General features: G+C 36.8%; 2 protein-coding genes across 8 annotated transcripts in view; both read left to right on the forward strand.

Annotated features, from left to right (window-relative positions):
- Positions 1–1,781: 1,781 nt before the first annotated feature.
- Positions 1,782–20,675, forward strand: LOC131194435 (adhesion G protein-coupled receptor E3-like). 5 transcript variants are annotated; one of them, XM_058175424.1, is made up of 17 exons: positions 1,782–1,874; positions 2,746–2,781; positions 4,379–4,462; positions 4,758–4,931; positions 5,903–5,979; positions 7,063–7,155; positions 11,318–11,489; positions 12,285–12,407; positions 12,761–12,960; positions 13,778–13,936; positions 14,334–14,528; positions 14,892–15,127; positions 15,297–15,357; positions 15,925–16,016; positions 17,435–17,603; positions 19,053–19,151; positions 19,573–20,675. In XM_058175424.1, the coding sequence occupies exons 1-17, from the start codon at positions 1,841–1,843 to the stop codon at positions 19,633–19,635; spliced, it is 2,067 nt and encodes a 688-aa protein (XP_058031407.1). In that variant the 5' UTR covers positions 1,782–1,840; the 3' UTR covers positions 19,636–20,675. The 5 variants fall into 5 exon arrangements, with proteins under 5 accessions (XP_058031407.1, XP_058031408.1, XP_058031411.1 ...); XM_058175426.1 differs by lacking the exon at positions 1,782–1,874 and adding an exon at positions 1,969–2,421; XM_058175425.1 differs by lacking the exon at positions 4,379–4,462 and having other exon boundaries at positions 1,787–1,874.
- Positions 19,664–20,713, forward strand: part of LOC131194436 (adhesion G protein-coupled receptor E3-like) — a 44,204-nt gene continuing 43,154 nt past the window's right edge. For all 3 annotated transcript variants that reach the window (XM_058175430.1, XM_058175432.1, XM_058175431.1), the window contains exon 1: positions 19,664–19,786. The gene's annotated coding sequence lies outside the window, so the exon portion shown is untranslated. The remainder of the gene's footprint in view (positions 19,787–20,713) is intronic.

The following is a 20,713-nucleotide window of genomic DNA, read 5'->3' on the forward strand; positions in this document are numbered from 1 at the left end:
TTTACAATGAAAAAAACTCAGCCATTCAACTGAGTTAGTGCTTATATTGCCCTTAGACAGTTCTACAGTATAAAGAGCATATGCTGTAAAACTGAGTAGAGCAGGAGTTGAAACTCTTTTGTTCAGGTAACTGAGAAAATGGTAAAATGATATTCCTATGGGTTTTTTTTTTTAACCCATAGGAATATGGGTTAAAACAAGCATTTGGAAAAACAAGTTAGCATAGGACAACATGGTGGCACAGGGGTTAAAATGCAGTATTTCAGGCTAATTCTGCCGACTGCCAGCAGTTCGATCCTCACTGACGCAAGGTTGACTCAGCCTTCTATGCTTCTGAGGTCGGTCAAATAAGGACCCAAATTGTTGGGGGCAATATGCTGACTCTGTAAACTGCTTAGAGAGGGCTGTTGTGATGACCCAGGGCATGACACAAAGGCAACACAGAGAACTGATATGATCCCTTTATTATCACCAATTGTGCCCCCAATGCCCCTTTCAACTCTCCAGCCTGGAGAGAGCTCTTCCACCCACCTGTAATAGTCTTTGGCTGGCAATACTTCAGTCCCAACTTCTAACTTCTAACAAAAAAATCTAAAGGCAAGACAAGATAATTAATCCGGCAGGGCAAGCAAAATAAGGAATACTGAAGCCAGAACTTTTCTTTTTAGGACTGGTGGATAAACAGAAAAGAATCACAGAAGATTATTTCAGTGTATGACTACTGCGGAGAGATTACTATATGCACAAAGATGGAAAGATTCCCACCATGGGGGAATGGCTGATGAACTTGCTGAGATGACCAAAGTGACTTCTTTGATTAGTAAAAAATTATTACTGACATTCATAAATGACTGGAAGCCACTTATGGGGGGTTTTTTGATGAAAAAGGAAATGATTTTGAGAGTTATGTGTTTGATGATTAGAATAATAGACTATAGAAAGAACATAATTATAATGTAATCTTAGAGGGGATTGAGTAGAATTGTATGCTGAGAAGAAAATAGGAAGCCATTTCTTTATTTTTTTATGTTTTCTGTTTTTTCTTCTTCTTTTTTTGTAATATATCCTGTTAGGGAAGACATTAGGAACATACTGGAGTATTTTCTTTTTCTTTTTTTAGATAACATAACATAACAACAGAGTTGGAAGGGACCTTGGAGGTCTTCTAGTCCAACCCCCTGCCCAGGCAGGAAACCCTACACCATGTCAGTCAGATGGTTATTCAATATTTTCTTAAAAATTTCCAGTGTTGGAGCATTCACAACTTTTGCAGGCAAGTCGTTCCACTTATTAATTGTTCTAACTGTCAGGAAATTTCTCCTTAGTTCTAAGTTGCTTCTTTCTTTGATCAGTTTCCACCCATTGCTTCTTGTTCTACCCTCAGGTGCTTTGGAGAACAGCCCGACTCCCTCTTCTTTGTGGCAACCCCTGAGATATTGGAACACAGCTATCATGTCTCCCCTAGTCCTTCTTTTTATTAAACTAGACATACCCAGTTCCTGCAACCGTTCTTCATATGTTTTAGCCTCCAATCCCCTAATCATCTTTGTTGCTCTTCTCTGCACTCTTTCTAGAGTCTCTTTGAGTGACTTTGAGTGACTCTTCTACACAGCAGGCACAATTCTGGATTTAGTTAGAGCTGTATAATTTGCAATGTCTGTGGATAACACATTCTGTTGAATAAGAAAGCTACTTCCTTTGGTCAATGGTACTCCTCCTCCTTTGATTTTAGGAAGTGTACATTACCAAAATATTGTGTTCCTAGCACTTTTTAGTTCCTTTATGCTTTAACTCTGGGTGACTGGCATAAAGCAAGTCATTTGTTCACTCATTCAAGAGGATGATGAGGAGCATTTTCAGTTTCCTTCTTCTTGGTGAGTAGGCAAGTCCCTTGGTTAACAAATCTAAGGACAGTGAGAGACAATAGCTTGGGTGGTAGAAGAGATATATCACAGGTAGAAAATCCTCTATCTAGTTAAAAGGCACAAATGGCAGAATGATTTTCTGCCTCAGATCTTTGAGAATTTCTACCAAAATAGATAAGATGCTCTTAGAAAGGCAAAGCATTTGACTTGATAGACCATGATCATAAGACTTCTGCCACAGAGTTAAATGACTCCTAGGAAATCTATTCTCTTTGTTGGAGAATATAGAAGGAAGGATAAAAAGGAAAACATGTAGGGAGGCAGAAGGGAGAAGCCAATTATCTTTAAAGTTCTCAAGAATTGCTATGACTAAGTAAAATTGTAATCATTTGTTTTATTGGTCACATTCGATGTATAGGATATGTTAGTCCAGCTTTTAGAATCAATCAAGATTCCTAGAATTACAATGAACTGTATGAAAAACTGGAGGATTTTGTCACAGCCTTTGTGTCTATTGTTTGAAACTCTCTAATTTTTAAAAGGCACATTTACTACGGTATGTATATAAAAAAATCAGTATATTTTATTACAATACTGATATGATTTGGGGTGTAGAGTCTTTTCATTCTGACATAATAATCTATTCCATTAATCATTTTTCTTAAGATTACAAAAATCCTATTTCGAGTCCAAATATGGTAGTAGGTAATTCCCTATTGTAACAAGGACAATTAATGTTTTAATTAAGTCATGAAAAAATGGAATTGCAAATCAGGTTTATGGAAAAGTCATCTGGCATAAATACAAAAAATCCGGAGAGCCTGCCTTGTATTTTGAAGATACCCAATATACTATAAATGTTATATTTCATTTCTTCTAGGTATTGGATTTGCAATAGACCGTGCAGATGGACAAGGTAGAATTTACATTATTTTCTAGGAAATAGAATAAAGGGGTGCTATTAAATACTGACTGAGCTATGTTGTGATCAGATCATCTGTGTCTTTTTTGCAATGAACTTTAGTTTCCATTATGGTGTTTGCCTATAAGACTTACTTTAAAGACCTTTGTCAAAATTGAACAAACATTAAGTAACATCATTGTTTAACCCACTCTCATTTGATGCAGTACTTAAAATTCTTTATTTAGAAATGGAACTACCATACTCAGTTCAGTCTGAGAAATTTAGTAGCATGGTATATATTAATAGTCATTTTATTCCATACATACATAGACAGTCAAATCTGTATCTAAATCTAAAATCTCTTATTAGTAAATATTATGCAGTCGCAAGTCAAAGTGGGCAACCTATAAGCCATATCCATCTTCCATTTCTGAATCCAAGTGAAGTCATTTGGCACATATCATTCTTTGGGGATAGACCAAGCAACATTTCAGATTGCAGACTGCCTTCTATTTCCCAGTTCTGATTCTACCTCCTCCTCCATCCAGTGCTACCAATGTCTGATTTTACTGGCTGTCCTCTCACTTAATAGTCAGTAATGATGGTCACCTGCTTCCTTTGCTATACATCACTGGCAGAGATGTTCTAACCAAACAATGCAAAATGAGATGTGGTGTCATCATGATGCAAGCTTCACCCTTTTGTACCCGTGGCAAATGAAGCCAGTAATACTCATTTTGTCACTTTCCTTTTTCTTTTTAATTTTTATTTGCATTTATATCCCGCCCTTCTCCGAAGACTCAGAGCGGCTTACACTATGTTAGCAATAGTCTTCATCCTATTTGTATATTTATATACAAAGTCAACTCACGCTCCCATATAACACCTATCCTGCGTGGCCTGCACTGGCTACCGGTAGTCTTTCGGGTGCAATTCAAGGTTTTGGTGACCACCTTTAAAGCGCTCCATGGCTTAGGACCAGGATACCTTCGAGACCGCCTTCTGCCGCCGATTGCCTCCCAACGACCTGTGTGCTCCCACAGAGTGGGCCTCCTCAGGGTGCCGTCGACCAAACAATGTAGGTTGGCGGCCCCCAGGGGGAGGGCCTTCTCTGTGGCGGCACCAGCCCTGTGGAACGAGCTCCCTCCAGGATTACGACAACTACCCGACCTCCGGACCTTCAGACGAGAACTGAAGACTCTATTGTTTCAACGTGCAGGACTAGCCTAAGATAAAAGGTTTTAGCATATTTTAATGGGGTTTTTATAGGTTTTTTATTTTTTAGTGACCAGGCCATGATAGTATCTAGTTTTAATTGGGTTTTAATGTCTATTTATTGTACTGTTTTAATATGCCTGTGAACCGCCCTGAGTCCTACGGGAGATGGTGCGGTATATAAGTTCAATTAATAAATAAATAAATAAATAAATAAAAACTTATTGCCTCCAACAATCTGGGTCCTCATTTTACCTACCTTATAAAGGATAGAAGGCTGAGTCAACCTTGGGCCTGGTTGGACTAGAACCTGCAGTAATTGCAAGCAGCTGTGTTAATAACAGACTGTCTTAGCAGTCTGAGCCACAGAGGCCCTTTTTGTCTTGCCTTGCAGACACTTTCAAGAGAGTGCACTTGGAACCACATGATCATGTTATCTATTCAGGAGAGTTCAACTATGAACCACTCTATGAGCCAGGTATCTTCACATCTTCCAATCTTGCACTATTTCTTCGAGTTGTTCTATGCTCTGTCTGGTATCAACTTTGATAGTGTCCAGCCACTATATTCTTTGTACCACAGCTGTACAGCAGATGATAAATGATAAATACCGTATTTAGTATAATATTTTTCCCTCTTTGTCTATGTATATTTCTAAAATACTTGGGGCAAGGGAAGGTTAATGCTGAATGGTTCTGATGGAAAGCGGGAAGGGCACAATAATGTTTGATTTGAATTTTTTTTCATCAAAAACATCCTGTTAATGTTTTCAGAATTTAGTGATTCAACCATGATGAGTGACATTTGTTGCTGTTGTAGCAGCGACGATGAAGACTACAGTAGTACTCCTTTCACTCCTTCACCTGATGCTCCTTTCACTCCTTCACCTGATGCTCCTTTCACTTCTTCACCTGATGCTCCCATATCAAATATCACTATTAATGAGAGTAAGTATTATTATTCCTCATCTCATTTCAACTGCATATTCTGGAGATTAATTGAATGCAAAGAAAAGAACGGTGATTTTTCAGCCATCTCCAATGTCTTGTTCAATGACAATATTCCATTATGGGTTGTTCAGCATTTTGTTTCTCTCAATGGCCAACTAGATACCTCTGATAGTGCTTGATAAACCTCTCTTGTGAACTCTGTGATGTCTACTACTACCCACAGGTTAATTGTGCCCACACGAATGTCTCAACAAGTACAGAATGACTGTTCCTTCCTGAATCTTGAAATACATATTTACAATTCCATTTGAAAACAGTAATAAAACAGCTTTGATGAAATAAGATGTACAAGTTAATAATGATGAACTGAATTCTGAAATGAAATCCATGTTTTCATGGATAACATTTTAATGGCCAGGAGCCACATGAAATATGGGGATGAGGTGCAATTTGCAATGTGTTGTACATTGGTGACAAGTTTCAAAGCTGACTCATTCACATTGAAAGATGTTTTTTTTTTCCGTATGTTTGCTGTGAAAATTTTAAAAAGACATCTCTGTTGTCATGTGGCCGAGATGACTAAACGCCAAAGGCACACGGAAGGCTGTTACCAAAGGTGGTCCCTATTTTTCTACTTGCATTTTTTGCGTGCTTTTGAACTGCTAGGTTGGTAGAAGCTGGGACAAGTAACAGGAGCTCACCCCATTACGCAGCACTAGGGATCTGAACCGTCGAACTGCCGACCTATCAATCAACAAGCTCAGCATCTTAGCCACTGAGCCACCGTGTCCCTGCTTCTCTGAGAAATAATGAACCCCAAATTCAACGTCTTTGAATCTTGATTCAATTACTATTATTATTCAACCCAATATGCCTACCTGTATAGCATTATCTGCCATGAAAATATTTTATACTTTATAAGCAGACAATTTTGCATTGTACTTAAAAATTTCTGTTTCCTTTCATAGAAGTTCCTTCTTACTGCGGACAAGATTTAGTGAGGGAAAATGTCACTTCAAATATGTGTGAAAAAGAATGGAAACAAGTAAGGAAACCAATATGGGTTAATTTTGTGACTGAAATTTATACTACTGGGAATACAGGATGAAGGACTGAAGGTAGCTGTAGTAAAATATGGAGTATTGCATCAGTATATTGTGTTTTATTTGCTCTTTGTTATTAATTTGTTACAGTTGCTATCATTTGGAATCTTGAAAAAATCTAGAGAGAATACTGTTTTTCTGAAGGAAGAAATGAAACTGAATTTTTAATTTAAGTAATTTAATTTAAGTAATTTAAGTAATATTAATTTAATATTACATTTTGTGACATGAAGACTTATTAAATAGTTCTCTTAACTCTTTCAGGAGAGGCGAAAGGCTAAAACCTGAAGACTTCATATCTCTCTCTCTCTCTCCCCTCCCCCCATCCTATATCTATCATCTATCTATCTTGATCTAAGTTAGGTACTGCCCATCTCACTCTCAGAATGATTCTAAATGAAATTTATATGCTGTGAAAAGTTTCTGGGATTTGCTGGAAATTTATTTTAAAAAGCAGGAGAAAATACTTTGATAACTGAAACCGAGGAGGGGGGAAAAAAAAGACTAAATGATTAGTGTTTTACGGTTTATGGGCTAAATGTATGCTTAAAAAGGCCAAATTCCCTGAGTAAGCATACTTATTTATGAATTCTAATTGTGCTTGACAAGTGAATCCAGTTAGATATTTTCTTCACCACTATTTTCAGCTTTGCAAGGACTGAATAGAACAGGGGTCTCCAACCTTGACAACTTTAAAACTTGTGGACTCCAACTCCCAGATTCTGGGAGTTGAAGTCCACAAGTCTGAAAGTTGCCAAAGTTGGAGACCCCTGGAATAGAAGATGGAGATAATAGCACTGATTTCTTTGAATTCATTCTAGGAATGGCTCAAGAATGGACATTCATTAGTATATAAGCCTCCTTGTGGCTATGAAGTCTCTCCAGACCATGTTCCCAATTTATGACAGCATGACTACTCACTTTAAAAAAAAATATGGGGGGGGGAGCTTCTTTGTCCACTTGCCAGCTGAGCTTTGAAAAGAGCATATAATCCTTTTCTTTTCTTTTCTTTTCTTTTCTTTTAGAAAAACAATGCATATTGCTCTGACTTGGGACCTACCTTCAAACTCTTGAAAGCCCTCTGTGCAAATGACACACGTTCTGAAACCTCCTTGAAAGTGAGTGTTATTAAGAACTGAATATTTCATAGTTGAGAACAATTTCTTTTTCCTGAGAAGCAAGCCTATGTAGTTTCCTATTGTGTGTATGAATGAAAAATGGGTGGGTGACAAATTTGGGAATTTAAATAAGCTTTCAAATAATGCTTCGGAATAATTTGTAGCAACGTTGCAATATCTGAAAACCATTATAAACATAAGAGAAGGAAAGGGAAATGATTCTAATAGAGGTATTTTTCTATATATGGAGGAAATTAAATAGCAATATTATTTAATCTTGGTATAACCCAGTAAAGTTTAATACAGCTTTCTAACTAGAATTGTATAATTAATAATCCAACACTGGTGACTACATTTCCATTAGGGAATCATGTTAGTCTTTGCATCAAAACCCACTTATGTCGCCTTTAATATTAAGAGATGATGAGGCTTCTGGTGGCAACGCAGGCTTCGTGGACGTCCCTTTGGGATCATCTGCCCTGGGTTTCGTCAAATCATCCCTGACAGCGTAAATCGGCTGTCAGATGGTTTGGAAACTCTTCCCCCAGGAGAAGGGGGAGAGAAGAGTGGTCAGGTTTGGGTAGAGCTCCCCGGGATCCCCTGGAATTAAACCAGGGGACCGAAGGGTGAGAGCCCCCCTCCAGCCTGATGAAGCTCCCTGCCCAGGGTGCTTCTGTTTATACAGAACGAGAAGCCGCATCCATCTCTGTGCCAAGGTTTATTTTTAAAGAGAACTCAACACAGACAGAATGAAGCAGGAGGACTAGCAAGAGAATTTGCAAGTAATAAATCTTAACTTCGGTTTTTAAATAGCTTTCCTTTGAACTAACTCTCAACCTGAGTGGATTTAAAATGGTGTTTGCAATACACAAAAGAAAGTGAAAGTTATAACTACAAAAGGATAAAGGAAGAGATTTTAAGACTGTGGTTGCAGAGAAATTTAAAAAGATTTTTTATTAATTTTAATTTTAAGAAACAAAGTTTAAAAGAAGATGGCAACTAGGCAATTAAAAATAATTGTTTTTAAAAGTGTTGGAGTGTGCTGGCATTTGCTTGTAAGAAGATTTTAGCAAATGGCGTTTTGTGTATTGGAAGTGAAAGTTAAGGAAATGCTTATTATAACTGCTGGCGTGGAACCTATAAGAAGAACATAACAAGCTACTTTTTAAATGAAATGAATAAGAATTGTTTGTGATTTTTTTTTCTTTTTACCTTTTTCTCTATCACAATGTTTAAGAAGAAAAGTTTATTGAATTTTTTTTTCTCTCTTTTTGGTGGAATTTTTTTACAGGAATTTTTGGAGGCTCATCTTTTCTTAATAAGTTTTTAAACAAGAGATTTTTACACCAATATATTAAAGATTGGAAATTCTTTATTGTTAGATGTTAAGCTGATTGGTGAGCAGATGGTGGAAAATGTGTAAGATAGAAGACAAGGGGAGAGAGAATGCTTAAGATGTGATTTTGATGGTATTTTTTTTTATATACATATATAGGGTTTAATTTTTATAACTGATCTATTTTGGGTATATGTTATAGGTGTTATTATTTGATATATGTGAGGTATAAAGGAATGGGAAGATGGAATATCGTTTAATTTTGGAGGACAGATAGAAAAATTTATGAATTTGGATTAAATATTATATTTGAGAGATTGTTTATGGATGTAATGTTGTTATTTGGTCAAACAGAATTTAATTGTTATAATTGATATATTTTGGATATGTTATAGGTATAATTTTAATAATGTTACTTGACATATGTAAGGTAAATTTTTTTTGTTTTTTTTTTGTTTACATTTATACCCCGCCCTTCTCCGAAGACTCAGGGCGGCTTACAGTGTATAAGGCAATAGTCTCATTCTATTTGTATATTTTTACAAAGTCAACTTATTGCCCCCCCAACAATCTGGGTCCTCATTTTACCTACCTTATAAAGGATGGAAGGCTGAGTCAACCTTGGGCCGGGCTTGAACCTGCAGTAATTGCAGGCTTTGTGTTCTTAATAACAGGCTTTTACCAGCCTGCGCTATTCACCGGCCCTTGAAGAATTGAAGAAATATTAATATTAGCAATGCTATTTGAGTTATGTAAGTGATATCAAAGATATGAGAAGATAGAATATTGTTTATTTTTGGAGATTGGATAAAAATTTAAGAATTTAAGCTGGAAATATGAATTATATTTGATTTGATTTTATTTTATTTTATTTTATTTGATTTGGGAGATTGTTTAAGGAAGAAAGGTATATTATAAAATAATTTCTGATGAACACTGGAAGATGGAACATCGTCTTGGTCTTGATCGATGAAGATTGGATATTAAAAACTATTTATATGCGAATACTAATTTAATTGGAAGATTCTAAAGACTTCAGGAGTGGAATGGACTGATATATATTTGGTATTGATCGATGAAGACTGCATATTAAAAACTATGTATTTTATTGATGAACTGGAAATACCAATTTAATTGGAAGATTCTGAAGATCTTAGGAGTGGAATGGACTGATATATAATGGACTGGAAGAAGAATGTACTTTTTTGTTTCTGGAAGGGGAGTTAAGGTTTTAGAGAGAGGAGTGACTATGGACTATGATTTATGTTGTATTTTAATGTATGATTGTTAATTTTATACCCTGTACTTTGTTCTGGGAAGTCTGGGGGAAGGTGGTAGGGGGGAGGGAGGGGAAGGGAGGAGAGGGGGGGAGATGAAGGATCAATGTACAGGAATGATTAAAGATATGTAATTAAGAAATAGAAATAATTTGAAATTAAATCGGGGCTGCTCAGCTGCCTTTTCAGAAGGGAATGGAAAGGGAGAGAGGAGTAGAGAGAGTGAAGTAAGAAAGTAGGTAGGAAAGAGAGAGGTAGAAGAGGGGGAAAGGAGAGGAAGAAGAGAGGGGAAAGAGAGAGGGTTAGAAAGGGTGGAAGAGAAGAGTGGGGAAGGAGGAGAGGAAGTAGAAAAGTGAAGGAGAGGAAGGATGAAGAAAGTAGAAGAAAGTAGAGAAGGGAGGAGGAAAGGTTGTGTTAAGGAAGGAAGTGGTAGCTGGGCAGGTCCGAATAAGTAACAAATGAAAGTTAATGACTAATGTGGAATAAGAGACTGTACATTGAATAGGTTGTTGGAAAATGGAAATAAAACTTTTTTATAAAAAAAAATATTAAGAGATGATGTGTAATATAAGGTTTTGTAATAATTTCTGATAAAATGCTTAACAACTTTATTAGTCATAAATATGGCTAAGGGTTATTTTTTGTTTATAATTAAAAGAAATACTAGAACAAATAATATTCATAAAGTTGGTTATTTACAATAAGAAATCCACAACAAAAAAACTAAAAAACATTGAAAAGAGATTGAACCAATGATCCAATATGTGATGAAAATTAAAGAACACAGGGAAAGAGAGTAAAATAGTTTTCTTTTCAAAACCAACTGACAATTGAGGTTTGGGTTTTTTTGGTTTTTTTTAAAATGAACAGGTGAAGTATTTAGGTCACTAAACATAAACTCCAAGGCTTGGCTCCATGGTTTGTTTCAATTTTTATTTCAGGAATGAGTGATAATGGCTGCAGTCATTCAAACCATCTTTTGGTTATGAATAGTGTATGAACCAATGAAGTGTTTTCTGCATTATTCTCAGAAAAGATTAATAAAAATATTTGGGGAAAACTTTTAAAGCTCTAAATGGCTATTGGGCCAGATTATTTGTGGGACCACCTCCCCCTAAGGATATCTGCCCCATATCTGACATTTAACATATTATTAAATATTGCTAATTTACAAGACCTAGGAGGTGTGTCATTTCTGTGACAGCCCCTGCCCTATGGAACCTGCTTCTTCCTGAAGTCTGGCCAGACCCCACATTTGCAACCTTCCAAAAAGTATTTAAGACCAGGCTCTCTCCATATGTTGGTATAGGCTGAGATTGGCGTGACAAGAGTATGTTGTGGATTTTATTGAAATATTTAGCTGTGGCACCAAGTCTTTTGGGTTTCAATGTTTGTGTTTCGTTGTAGATACATATTATTTTATTTGAGAATTGTGAGGCACTCACAATTTAGTTCAAGATTGCCAGTTCTATAACTGTTTTAAATAAAATAAATGAATAAGTGAAATTTGCATGTTTTAGAGATCTATTTGCTTTTTGTAATACCGCAGGACTTGACGAATTCCTTTGAAAACATTTCTGCCCGCCATTCCCTCTCGGATATTGAAAAAAAGAAAGAAATTTTAACAACTTTGTCCTGGTTAATGGAAGGAATAAGCTCAGTTGCCTTATCAATAACTTTTGAAAAACAAAAACCACAGACCGTGGATCAAAACTCCATGGGTAAGAACCCCACTACTTGGATAATAGTACAGTTTGAAGAAAAAAGAAGAAAGGCCTCTGTTTTTACTGTATGTTTTATAAGTGATTTTTTTTTCCTTTTATTCACCAGCTGTTAGCATATCTTCCTATTGTGCTTTATATAAACAAGGTATAATTCTGACTTATAATTAGTCTGGATATTAGTAATCAGAGCTATTTTCAATTTATTCATTTTATTTATTAAATTTCTCTCCCATCTTTCTATGAAATGTTAAAAGTTTTTACTGATTAAAGATATGTTAGAAAACATAAAATGGTTAGTAAGAATAAAATAATAACAAAAGAGGAGGTGGAGTTGCATTATATCAGGGGTGTCAAACTCGATCTCATTGTGGGCCGCATCAGGGTTGTATTTGACTTGGGGGGGGGCAGGGGGAGCGTGGTAAGCTCAATGTCACTCCTGTTGGGGGTGCCTGTGAAGCTCGAGCGCTCTACCAGTGAAAACGGGCTCCTGAGCTTCATTTTCAGCTGCAACAGCCTCCTGCAACCCTCTGCCAGGGAAAACAGAGCTCAGGAGGGCCTCAAGCAGCCCTCCCGAGCTCTGTTTTCGTTGGCAGAGACACCGTGGGCCAGTCCTTTTCTGTTTCCAGGGCAGCCCTGCAGGCCAGATCTAAGCACCCTGTGGCCCCCATGCCTTGAGTTTGCCCCCCCCTGCACTATATTATGACATGTTGTTCTTATTTGTTATCAGCTCCTGGTTAAAACAAAAATGACCCGCACTTGTTAGATCCATTCAGCATTTCTTTGTCATTCCAGGGATCCAAACAACTCTCATCAGTCCAGAATCCATAAAAAACAATGAAGCACTCAGGTTAAAAGCTAAAGGAGATCAAATGGTCATCTACCCAAGAGCAGTGGAAGTAGCTGCCATGATCCCAGGTATTGCTCATAGCTTGCTTGGTTTTTCTACAGAGTAGATCTCAAACTACTTTTTACAAACTGCTTTATTGCTCCCTCTCTGTCAGCTGCACCTCAGGATTTTTGAACCTGCAGAAACTTTCATCACTCTGGTTTGGATTAGGGAAGTTTCAATTCAAAAACTGTAAAATGCTAAATTGGAAAAGGTGGAGTTAAGGGTAAGAAAGTAGTTGGTAGCACCTATTTTACCAGGAAGTAAATATATGGTCCTACATTGATCCTTTCATTGATCCTTTCTGGTGCCAGATTGGGGAAAATACATATTCTTTATTTGATGTTATCTTGCTCTCTGATCTTCCTTCTGCCACTTGCAGATCCAATTGCTGTGGCTTTTATATCATATGTTGGGCTGGAATCACTCCTAGAAGAGACATTACTGCAGAATGGAACAGTCCTGGGCAATGAAACACTGACAGGTGTTTATACTATGAACTCTAGGCTAGTAAGCGTTTTTATCAGCAACCGCAAAACAGATATTTCTACCACGGTCAATCTCACCTTTCAGCATCTCAAGGTATGTAAATGAAGTCTTGTAAATAAAGGTATGTAAATGAAGAGGAAACCAGTCCTCTTTTTCTATCCATCTTATGAATATAAATTAAGAAAAAAATCAGAATATTGAGGAAAATGTAAAGTTGAAATAAATACCTTCAGTAGATCTTATTGTCATTCAAGATAAGTCTGACAGCACCAGTGGTGAAATCCTCTGTGATTTGCCACCAGTTCACTGCCTGTGCATGTGTGGTGCATGCCAAACGCACATTGCACATGCATGCACAGTGCTCGCCAAATGCACGCTTCGCACGGAAAAAGGACACTTAACAAGATAAGTAGAATAGCTGGGGGAGGGGGGGAACAGCTGTACCACATGATTTAGATTCGCTAGAAAGCAGGATTTCCTTCTTTCTAGCAAATATAAATCTTGTGGCACAGCTGATTGTCGGAAATACAAGTTCAGATCAACCAGTAGCTTTTTCCAGTAGCTTTTATCACTACCGGTTCACCCGAACCAGTGCGAACTGGTAGGATTTCACTACTGGATAGCACCTTTTATTTAAAAAAAAAACATGATTCGGTGGACTGAAGCTCATTAAAGCATATGTCTTTTAATAATATTTGTTATTGGAAAAAGTGTTACCAGAATCTTTTTGATTTTTTGCCACCATAGATTAACATGAGTCACTACAGTGTCACCTACAAGGTCTATGATGTTCTTTTTTTTCTCATCTTACGCTTGCTTCCTTATTAATATTCAATAACTCTGAAGTACAGTATGAAGTAAATAGGTAGATTTTCTCCCTACCTCCCATCAACATTACTTCCTCTTGCAGAAAAAAGTTGCCCAGGAAAAGGTTCTCTGTGTCCACTGGATTTCTGGTGCCTTATCCGATCATGGTTGCCAACAGCTCTTTTCTAACATCACCCATACAGAATGCAGCTGTCAACATCTGTCCAGTTTTGCTGTACTGACAGCCACAACTCACAAACAAGTATGTAACTTCTGAAAACATCTCAGAACTGTATCATGATAAATAGCATATTTTTTTCCCACTTATTCAAATATCTATTCCGTCCTGCTCTTGTCAAGAAAGATAATTTTAATCATTGAAGCTGGGATAGAATAGAATTTCTCTACTCAACATGCTGAAAAGTTTTCCCTAATTATTCATAGCCATTCCTCTTAACATACAGTACAGAAATGCTTGTAATCCTCAAGATTTAAGGATCCTAACACTTCCCTTCCAATCACAATACAACAAAAACAGTCAGGTAATAGAATAGCTTTTATATGTAAGTCAGATCTATGGTCTAGACAAAGTGTAAACACATTTTCCTTATCAAAAGGTGTCTCATATGATTTTGAGAACAGCTGTCTTCTGTTTATAGGGAGATCTGATCCTCACCATTATTAGCTACATTGGGTTGTCCATCTCAATCATCTGTCTCTTCCTGTGTATTGTCACATTCCTCTTCTGCCGCTCCAGCCACAACAGCAGCACCTTCATCCACCTACAACTGAGCTCCTGCCTGTTTTTTGCAGACCTCCTCTTCGTAGTTGGAATAGATAAAACAAGCAACAAGGTATTTCAGAAGAATATGTGATGCTCTGCTCAGTGGAGAGAGAACCCCATCTGAGTATATTGCCTACTCAGTTTAAATTAGTCTTCTTTTTGCTTTAGATCAAGTGATTGGAATCAGTTTTCTTTGCAAGCCCAATTCTTGTAACTTTTTAATTAGTTTTATAATATTTCCATATATGAAATGAAAGAAAGGTTACTTTGTTCAGATTTTTTCCTATAGCTCTGTTGCTGGAAACATGAGGGTCGGAGAGATATGACTTGTTCCATTTCTCTCTTTTTCATAGCCCATTCTTGATTTTCTTTCAAGACCAACAATTCAAGAATCATATGCTGATAAAGCAATAACATTTTATTTTTGATTCAGGTCCTGTGTTTGATCATAGCTGGAATTCTGAAGTATCTTTTTTTGGCTTGTTTTGTCTGGATGTTCTTGGAAGCTGTGAATCTCTACCTCATTGTGAGAAATTTGAAAGTTGCAAATTACAGCGGGGCCAACAAGTATATGAAGATATCCATGTACCTCATTGGTTATGGGTGTCCTGTCCTGATTGTGGCTATTTCTGCAGCAGTTAAACCTGGAGCCTTTGGGACTCTTTATCAGTAAGTCTTTGCATAGGGTTAAAACCTGCTTCCCTCAGCCATGTGCCACCAAGATGTAAACTATAGGAGCACAATTGCTAGTATAACTCAGAGAAAACAATTTTGTACAATACATTGAAGTGTTTGCATGTCTGCCTAAATTTCTCCTAATGATGTTTCTTCCCTTTAGCTGCTGGCTTAATCCAGAATTTATCTGGAGCTTTGCAGGACCCATCTGTGTGATAATTGTGGTGAGTAAGCATTGCCTCTCTCTTTTTACGGCAGAGAAATGAAAGAATCTTATATAACATTTCTTCTAAAATGCCTAAGAACAAAAAAATAAAAACCTGCTATCAATGTAGCTAAATCAGATACATCATTCTTTTTTTGGTTTTTCAGTCTTTACAAGATGGTATATCTTTCACAAATAATGTGGTAAAAGACTTTGCTTGGTAACCAGATTTAAAATAATGTAGGAAAATCTGTTACAAAATTAATGAATTTCAATTTTTTGCCAATGGCTGGAATTTTATATTGTAGGAAGAACTTTTGGGGGGGAGGGTGAAAGGAAAGAAAGGCTCAACTGAGGAAAAACATTTGGAATCAAGATGCAAACTTTCATTTCTTCTTCGCATCTGGGATTAAAATAGAAGTGAACATCTACTTACTTAAAACAATCAATTACTAAGTATAGGAACTCTGACTTTAGTTTTCTTTCCTTCAGCTCATCTAATCTTCTTAGGGCATGATCTATTTCTCCTTCTTGTTGTTGTTATCATATTTAACTGAGAAGACTTATTTCCCACCCACTCCCAAAGGTCAACATAGTGCTTTTCTGTCTTATTCTGAAGACTTTGCGTGAAAAACTGGCCACTCTCAATTCAGAGATATCTTCAGTCAAAAATACCAGGTTAGATCAATCATAAAGTATAAAAATAGGAGTTTTTTTATTTCATTTTGTCACAACAGTATACACAAACATTGTCATAAGTAAAAAAACATATCATGAAGAATATATATATATATAAGTAAAGAATATGCATCAGCTATATTAATTTGATATAATGAAGGGAACAATAGGACAGGAACGGTAGGCACTTTTGTGCCTACCGTTATAGTCCTTTTAGGAATGGGGTGAGGTCAATAGTAGACAGTTTTTGGTTGAAGATTTTGGGATTTTGAGTAGAGACTATGGAGTCAGGTAATGAATTCCAAGCATTAACAACTCTGTTGCAGAAGTCATATTTTCTGCAATCAAGTTTGAAGCAGTTGACATTAAGCTTGAATCTATTTTTTGCTCTTGTAATATTGCGATTGAAGCTGAAGTAGTCATTTACAGGAAAGATATTGCAATAGATGATTTTGTGTGTTAAACACAGGTCATGTCGAAGTCGACGGAGTTGTAAGTTTTCTAATCCCAGGATTGGTATAAGGTATTTTGTTGTTTTCAGAGGAGCGAAGAACTCTTCTAGTAAAATATTTCTGGACGCGTTCCATTGTATTTATGTCAGAGATGTGGTATGGGTTCCAGACAGATGAGCTGTATTCAAGAATAGGTCTGGCAAATGTTTTGTATGCTCTAGTTAGTAGTGTAGAGTTTTTGGAAAAGAAGCTGCGTAAAATTAGGTTTACTACTTTTAGAGCCTTTTTTGCTATGTAGTTGCAGTGGGCTTTGGCATTTAGGTCATTTGATATGAGAACTCCAAGATCTTTGAGAGGATGAGGGTCGTCAGTAAGGTAATGACCATCGAGTTTGTACTTGTTGATAGGATTCTTTTTTCCAATATGTAAGACTGAGCATTTGCTGGTAGAGATTTGGAGTTGCCAAGTTTTAGACCAATCGGAAACTAAGTCGAGGTCTTCTTGAAGGGTAGAAGTATTGTTAGTGGTATTAAATAGTTTGACATCATCAGCAAAGAGAACACAATAACTTGAGATGAGGTCACAGAGATCATTTATGTATAGTATGAAGAGCGTTGGACCAAGAACACTACCTTGGGGAACGCCACTTTTGACAGGAACAGGATTTGATATAGCGTTGCCAATTTTGACCACTTGTTGTTTGTTTGACAGAAAGGCTTTTATCCAATTGTGAAGAGGTCCCAAAATGCCGTAGGATTTTAGTTTGAGGAGTAGTTTATCATGTACTACTGAATCAAAAGCTTTGCAGAAGTCTATGTAGATTGCATCTATTGCTTTTCCTTGATCAAGTTCAGTAAGATCCTGGTAATTTGACAAAACACTTTTTCAAAATTCTTTTTAATAGTATTCTAGACCATATGAAGTTTGTCACAATGTAGGATGGTTAACCTTTTGCTATTGTTGTAGATCACTGATGTTTAAGGCCATAGCCCATGTGTTCATCCTGGGTGTGACTTGGTGTTTTGGCTTCTTTCAATATGGTCCTTTGGAAGACATTATGGCATACATGTTCACCATCTTCAACAGTATACAGGGAATCTTCATCTTCCTGGTGCACTGCTTACTTAACCAAAAGGTGATGTATAGAAGAACCGAGGTCTGCACTTTGAACGAACAGCACAATTTTGAAAGTTAGATTACAACAGAAAATCTTATGGTCCATGTCCCAAGGTGCTTTTTCCTACACTGTTGCAACTTCAAACCATCTTTTAAAAAATGTTCATAAGTTGAGGGCTACCTGTAGGGAGATGACATTCACCTCCTAACCATTACATCCCTCCCCTCCGCACACACACTTTTTTTTCTTCAATGAGAGAGAAACTGGGAGATGAGGGCATGGACCACTTTTGTACCAGGAACTCACAAAATCTTGAAAACATGGACCATAAGAATTTCTATGGAGATTCTTAGTCAACCAGGTCATAGTTGTCCCAAAGGTGCTTTTTCAAGGGGCAACTGGACTTTCTGGTTTTTCTTTGAAGACATTTTGTTTCTCATCCAAAAAGCTTCTTTAGCTCTGACTGGATGGTGGGGAATGGAAGGGTTTCATTGGAATGGAATCCTTCCATTCCCCACCATCCAGTCAGTGCTGAAGAAGCTTCTTGGATGAGAAGCAAAACATCATCAAAGAAAAGCCAGAAAGTCCAGTTGCCTCTTGAAAAAGCACCTTTGGGACAACTATGACCTGGTTGACTAAGAATCTCCATAGAAATTCTTATGGTCCATGTTTTCAAGATTTTGTGAGCTCCTGGTACAAAAGTGGTCCATGCCCTCATCTCCCAGTTTCTCTCTCATTGAAGAAAAAAAAGTGTGTGTGAGGAGGGGAGGGATGTAATGGTTAGGAGGTGAATGTCATCTCCCTACAGGTAGCCCTCAACTTATGAACATTTTTTAAAAGATGGTTTGAAGTTGCAACAGTGTAGGAAAAAGTGAGTTATGAACTATCCTGAAGTTAAACCTGTCACATCATCCCTGCAGACACATGGTTGCAATTTGGGCACTTGGCAATCAGCTCGCATTTTCAGTTCTTGCAACATCTTGCAGAGATGTAATCGTGATTTGCCAACCTTCTCAGCCAGCTTCCCATATGCAAAGTCAATTGGGGAAGCCAGATTTGCTTAACAACCATGCTGATTTGCTTAACAGCTGTGTGACTGTTTAATGACCATGGTAAAAATGATCATAAAATTGGGTCCAGTCATGAGTTGATTTACATAATTGCTACATCGCTTAATGACTAAAATTGAGGTCCCAATTATGGTTGTAATTTAAGGATTACCTGTACTAAAGATTGGGCTAAAAATAGATTGAATAGGAGAAAGATGAATTTTTTAAAAAGACAATGAAGAGAAGAAATTTGATGATTATCAATGTAGTTATTGAAATATTCAGTAATAAATAAGAACACATATTTAAAAAATTGTTAAATGTTAGCCCACTTTTCAAACTTACAAACAATTCCCAAAATAGGGGCAATTGCATTGAAGATTATTCTTCTGAGTGACTTTGTGTTTTGGATCTTCAGGTGAGAGAAGATTACTGGCGTTGGATTTATTGCAAGAAAGACGTCATACCCCCTGTTTCTGAGATAACTATGACCTCTGTTCCCATCAGCAACCCTTTGGTAAGATAGATGTGAGATCAATAGATTTAATCAAACTTACAGTGGTAGGGATAACCAGCCTTGGTGCCTATTACAGGGAGTATCTATATGTCCAGGACATCAGTAGAGTCATTTTTCTATCCCATTTAATTCTTACAATGTAAACACCATCTTATTTGCAGATTCTACAAAGTCCTAATTTTTAACTGAAAATTGAACTTTTTCTGCCTACCCACAAAAATTCTGTCGTTTCACTTAAAGCGAAAAGCATCTGAGCAAGTTGTTAAAAAGTGGAGATTGTTGCTAGGTTATGATAAAAAATATGATACTGTGTCATGTAAAGATAACATTTGTGTTTTCTAGTCTTCGTTTACTATTGCATATTGTTTTCACCTTTTGCTCATTTTAAAGCAAACTTTTAGAGGGTATTTTTTCCCCCCAGGCAAATGAACCATCTATTAATGAAGTGCATAAACAGAAGATTGAATGGGAAGAACAACGATAGCACACCGTCTCTCCTTTGGACTCTTTGTTTCGTTTGAATGAAATTGAGGGAAATTGGGATACATTCAGCCATTTTTAATTCTCTTTCCTTGCTGATCTCTGGAGCCATATTGTCTCCAACATGGACAACTTTCCCCCCACCACAACCAGAGGTGGGTTTCAGTAGGTTCTGACCAATCTGGAGAACCAGTAGCAGAAATTTTGAGTAGTTCAGAGAACTGATAGTAAAAATTCTGATTGGCCCTGCCCCCATCTATTCTCTGCCTCCCAAGTCCCAAGTGATAGGGATTTTGCAGTAACCTTCCCCTGCCACGTCCACCAAGCCATGCCCACCAAGCCACACCCACAGAAACGTAGTAAAATATTTTGAAACCCAACACTGCCCCCAACCCATTCCTTGTTTTAACTCACTTAACCAGAAATAGGGTAATTAAAGAAAATATAGAGAGGGCAGCAAATCTGCTTGCCACTAACTATAATATCTAGTGAATATGTTAACTAAATTAAAAACACAGCCTTGAATAACTCTATAATGCAGGATGAATTTGAATCTCTTTTTCATATATCATGAATATGTTATCAGTATTTTTCCTAATGGATTGCCTTCTTATGCATTGATATTTTTGTAGATAGAGTATTGGATAAAGTGTTTTTATTTCTCAGGTAGATATAGATAATGTTCTGCAAATTATTTAAAGAGGCAGTTTCACTTGTGACTACTCTGTAAACCAAGTGTCATTCTTGGAACCATCTTAACTACTGTACATCTTTCTCAAGATATGGCTCTTTCCTGTGTTGTTGGAATTCATAGAACACTCTTCTGCCATGATTTTGCTGGTTTTTAAGGAACAATATATTGCTAAGACATTGAAGTTAAGTGATTTATATTTTACATAGGTAAACTTTATTGTTTTGCTTTATAATAAGAACAATACATTAAGTTGTTGAATTTATAATTTCACTGACTGACATTTAATATATTTATTATTTACTTCCTTCCCTTCCCTTTCAGGGCTTTTATAAACACACAATTATATACTTTACATTTGTGTGTTTGCTTTGTATACTCCCAGTGGTTA

The sequence above is a fragment of the Ahaetulla prasina genome, chromosome 3 (assembly GCF_028640845.1).
Source record: "Ahaetulla prasina isolate Xishuangbanna chromosome 3, ASM2864084v1, whole genome shotgun sequence".
NCBI classification, from domain to species: Eukaryota; Metazoa; Chordata; class Lepidosauria; order Squamata; family Colubridae; genus Ahaetulla; species Ahaetulla prasina.

Coding starts and splice junctions, on each gene's coding strand:
- LOC131194435 (XM_058175424.1), top strand. CDS start 1,841: ATGATGAGGAGCATTTTCAGTTTCCTTCTTCTTG. Junction 7,156..11,317: donor GTTCTGAAACCTCCTTGAAA/GTGAGTGTTATT, acceptor GTAATACCGCAG/GACTTGACGAATTCCTTTGA. Junction 14,529..14,891: donor TAGATAAAACAAGCAACAAG/GTATTTCAGAAG, acceptor TTTTTGATTCAG/GTCCTGTGTTTGATCATAGC.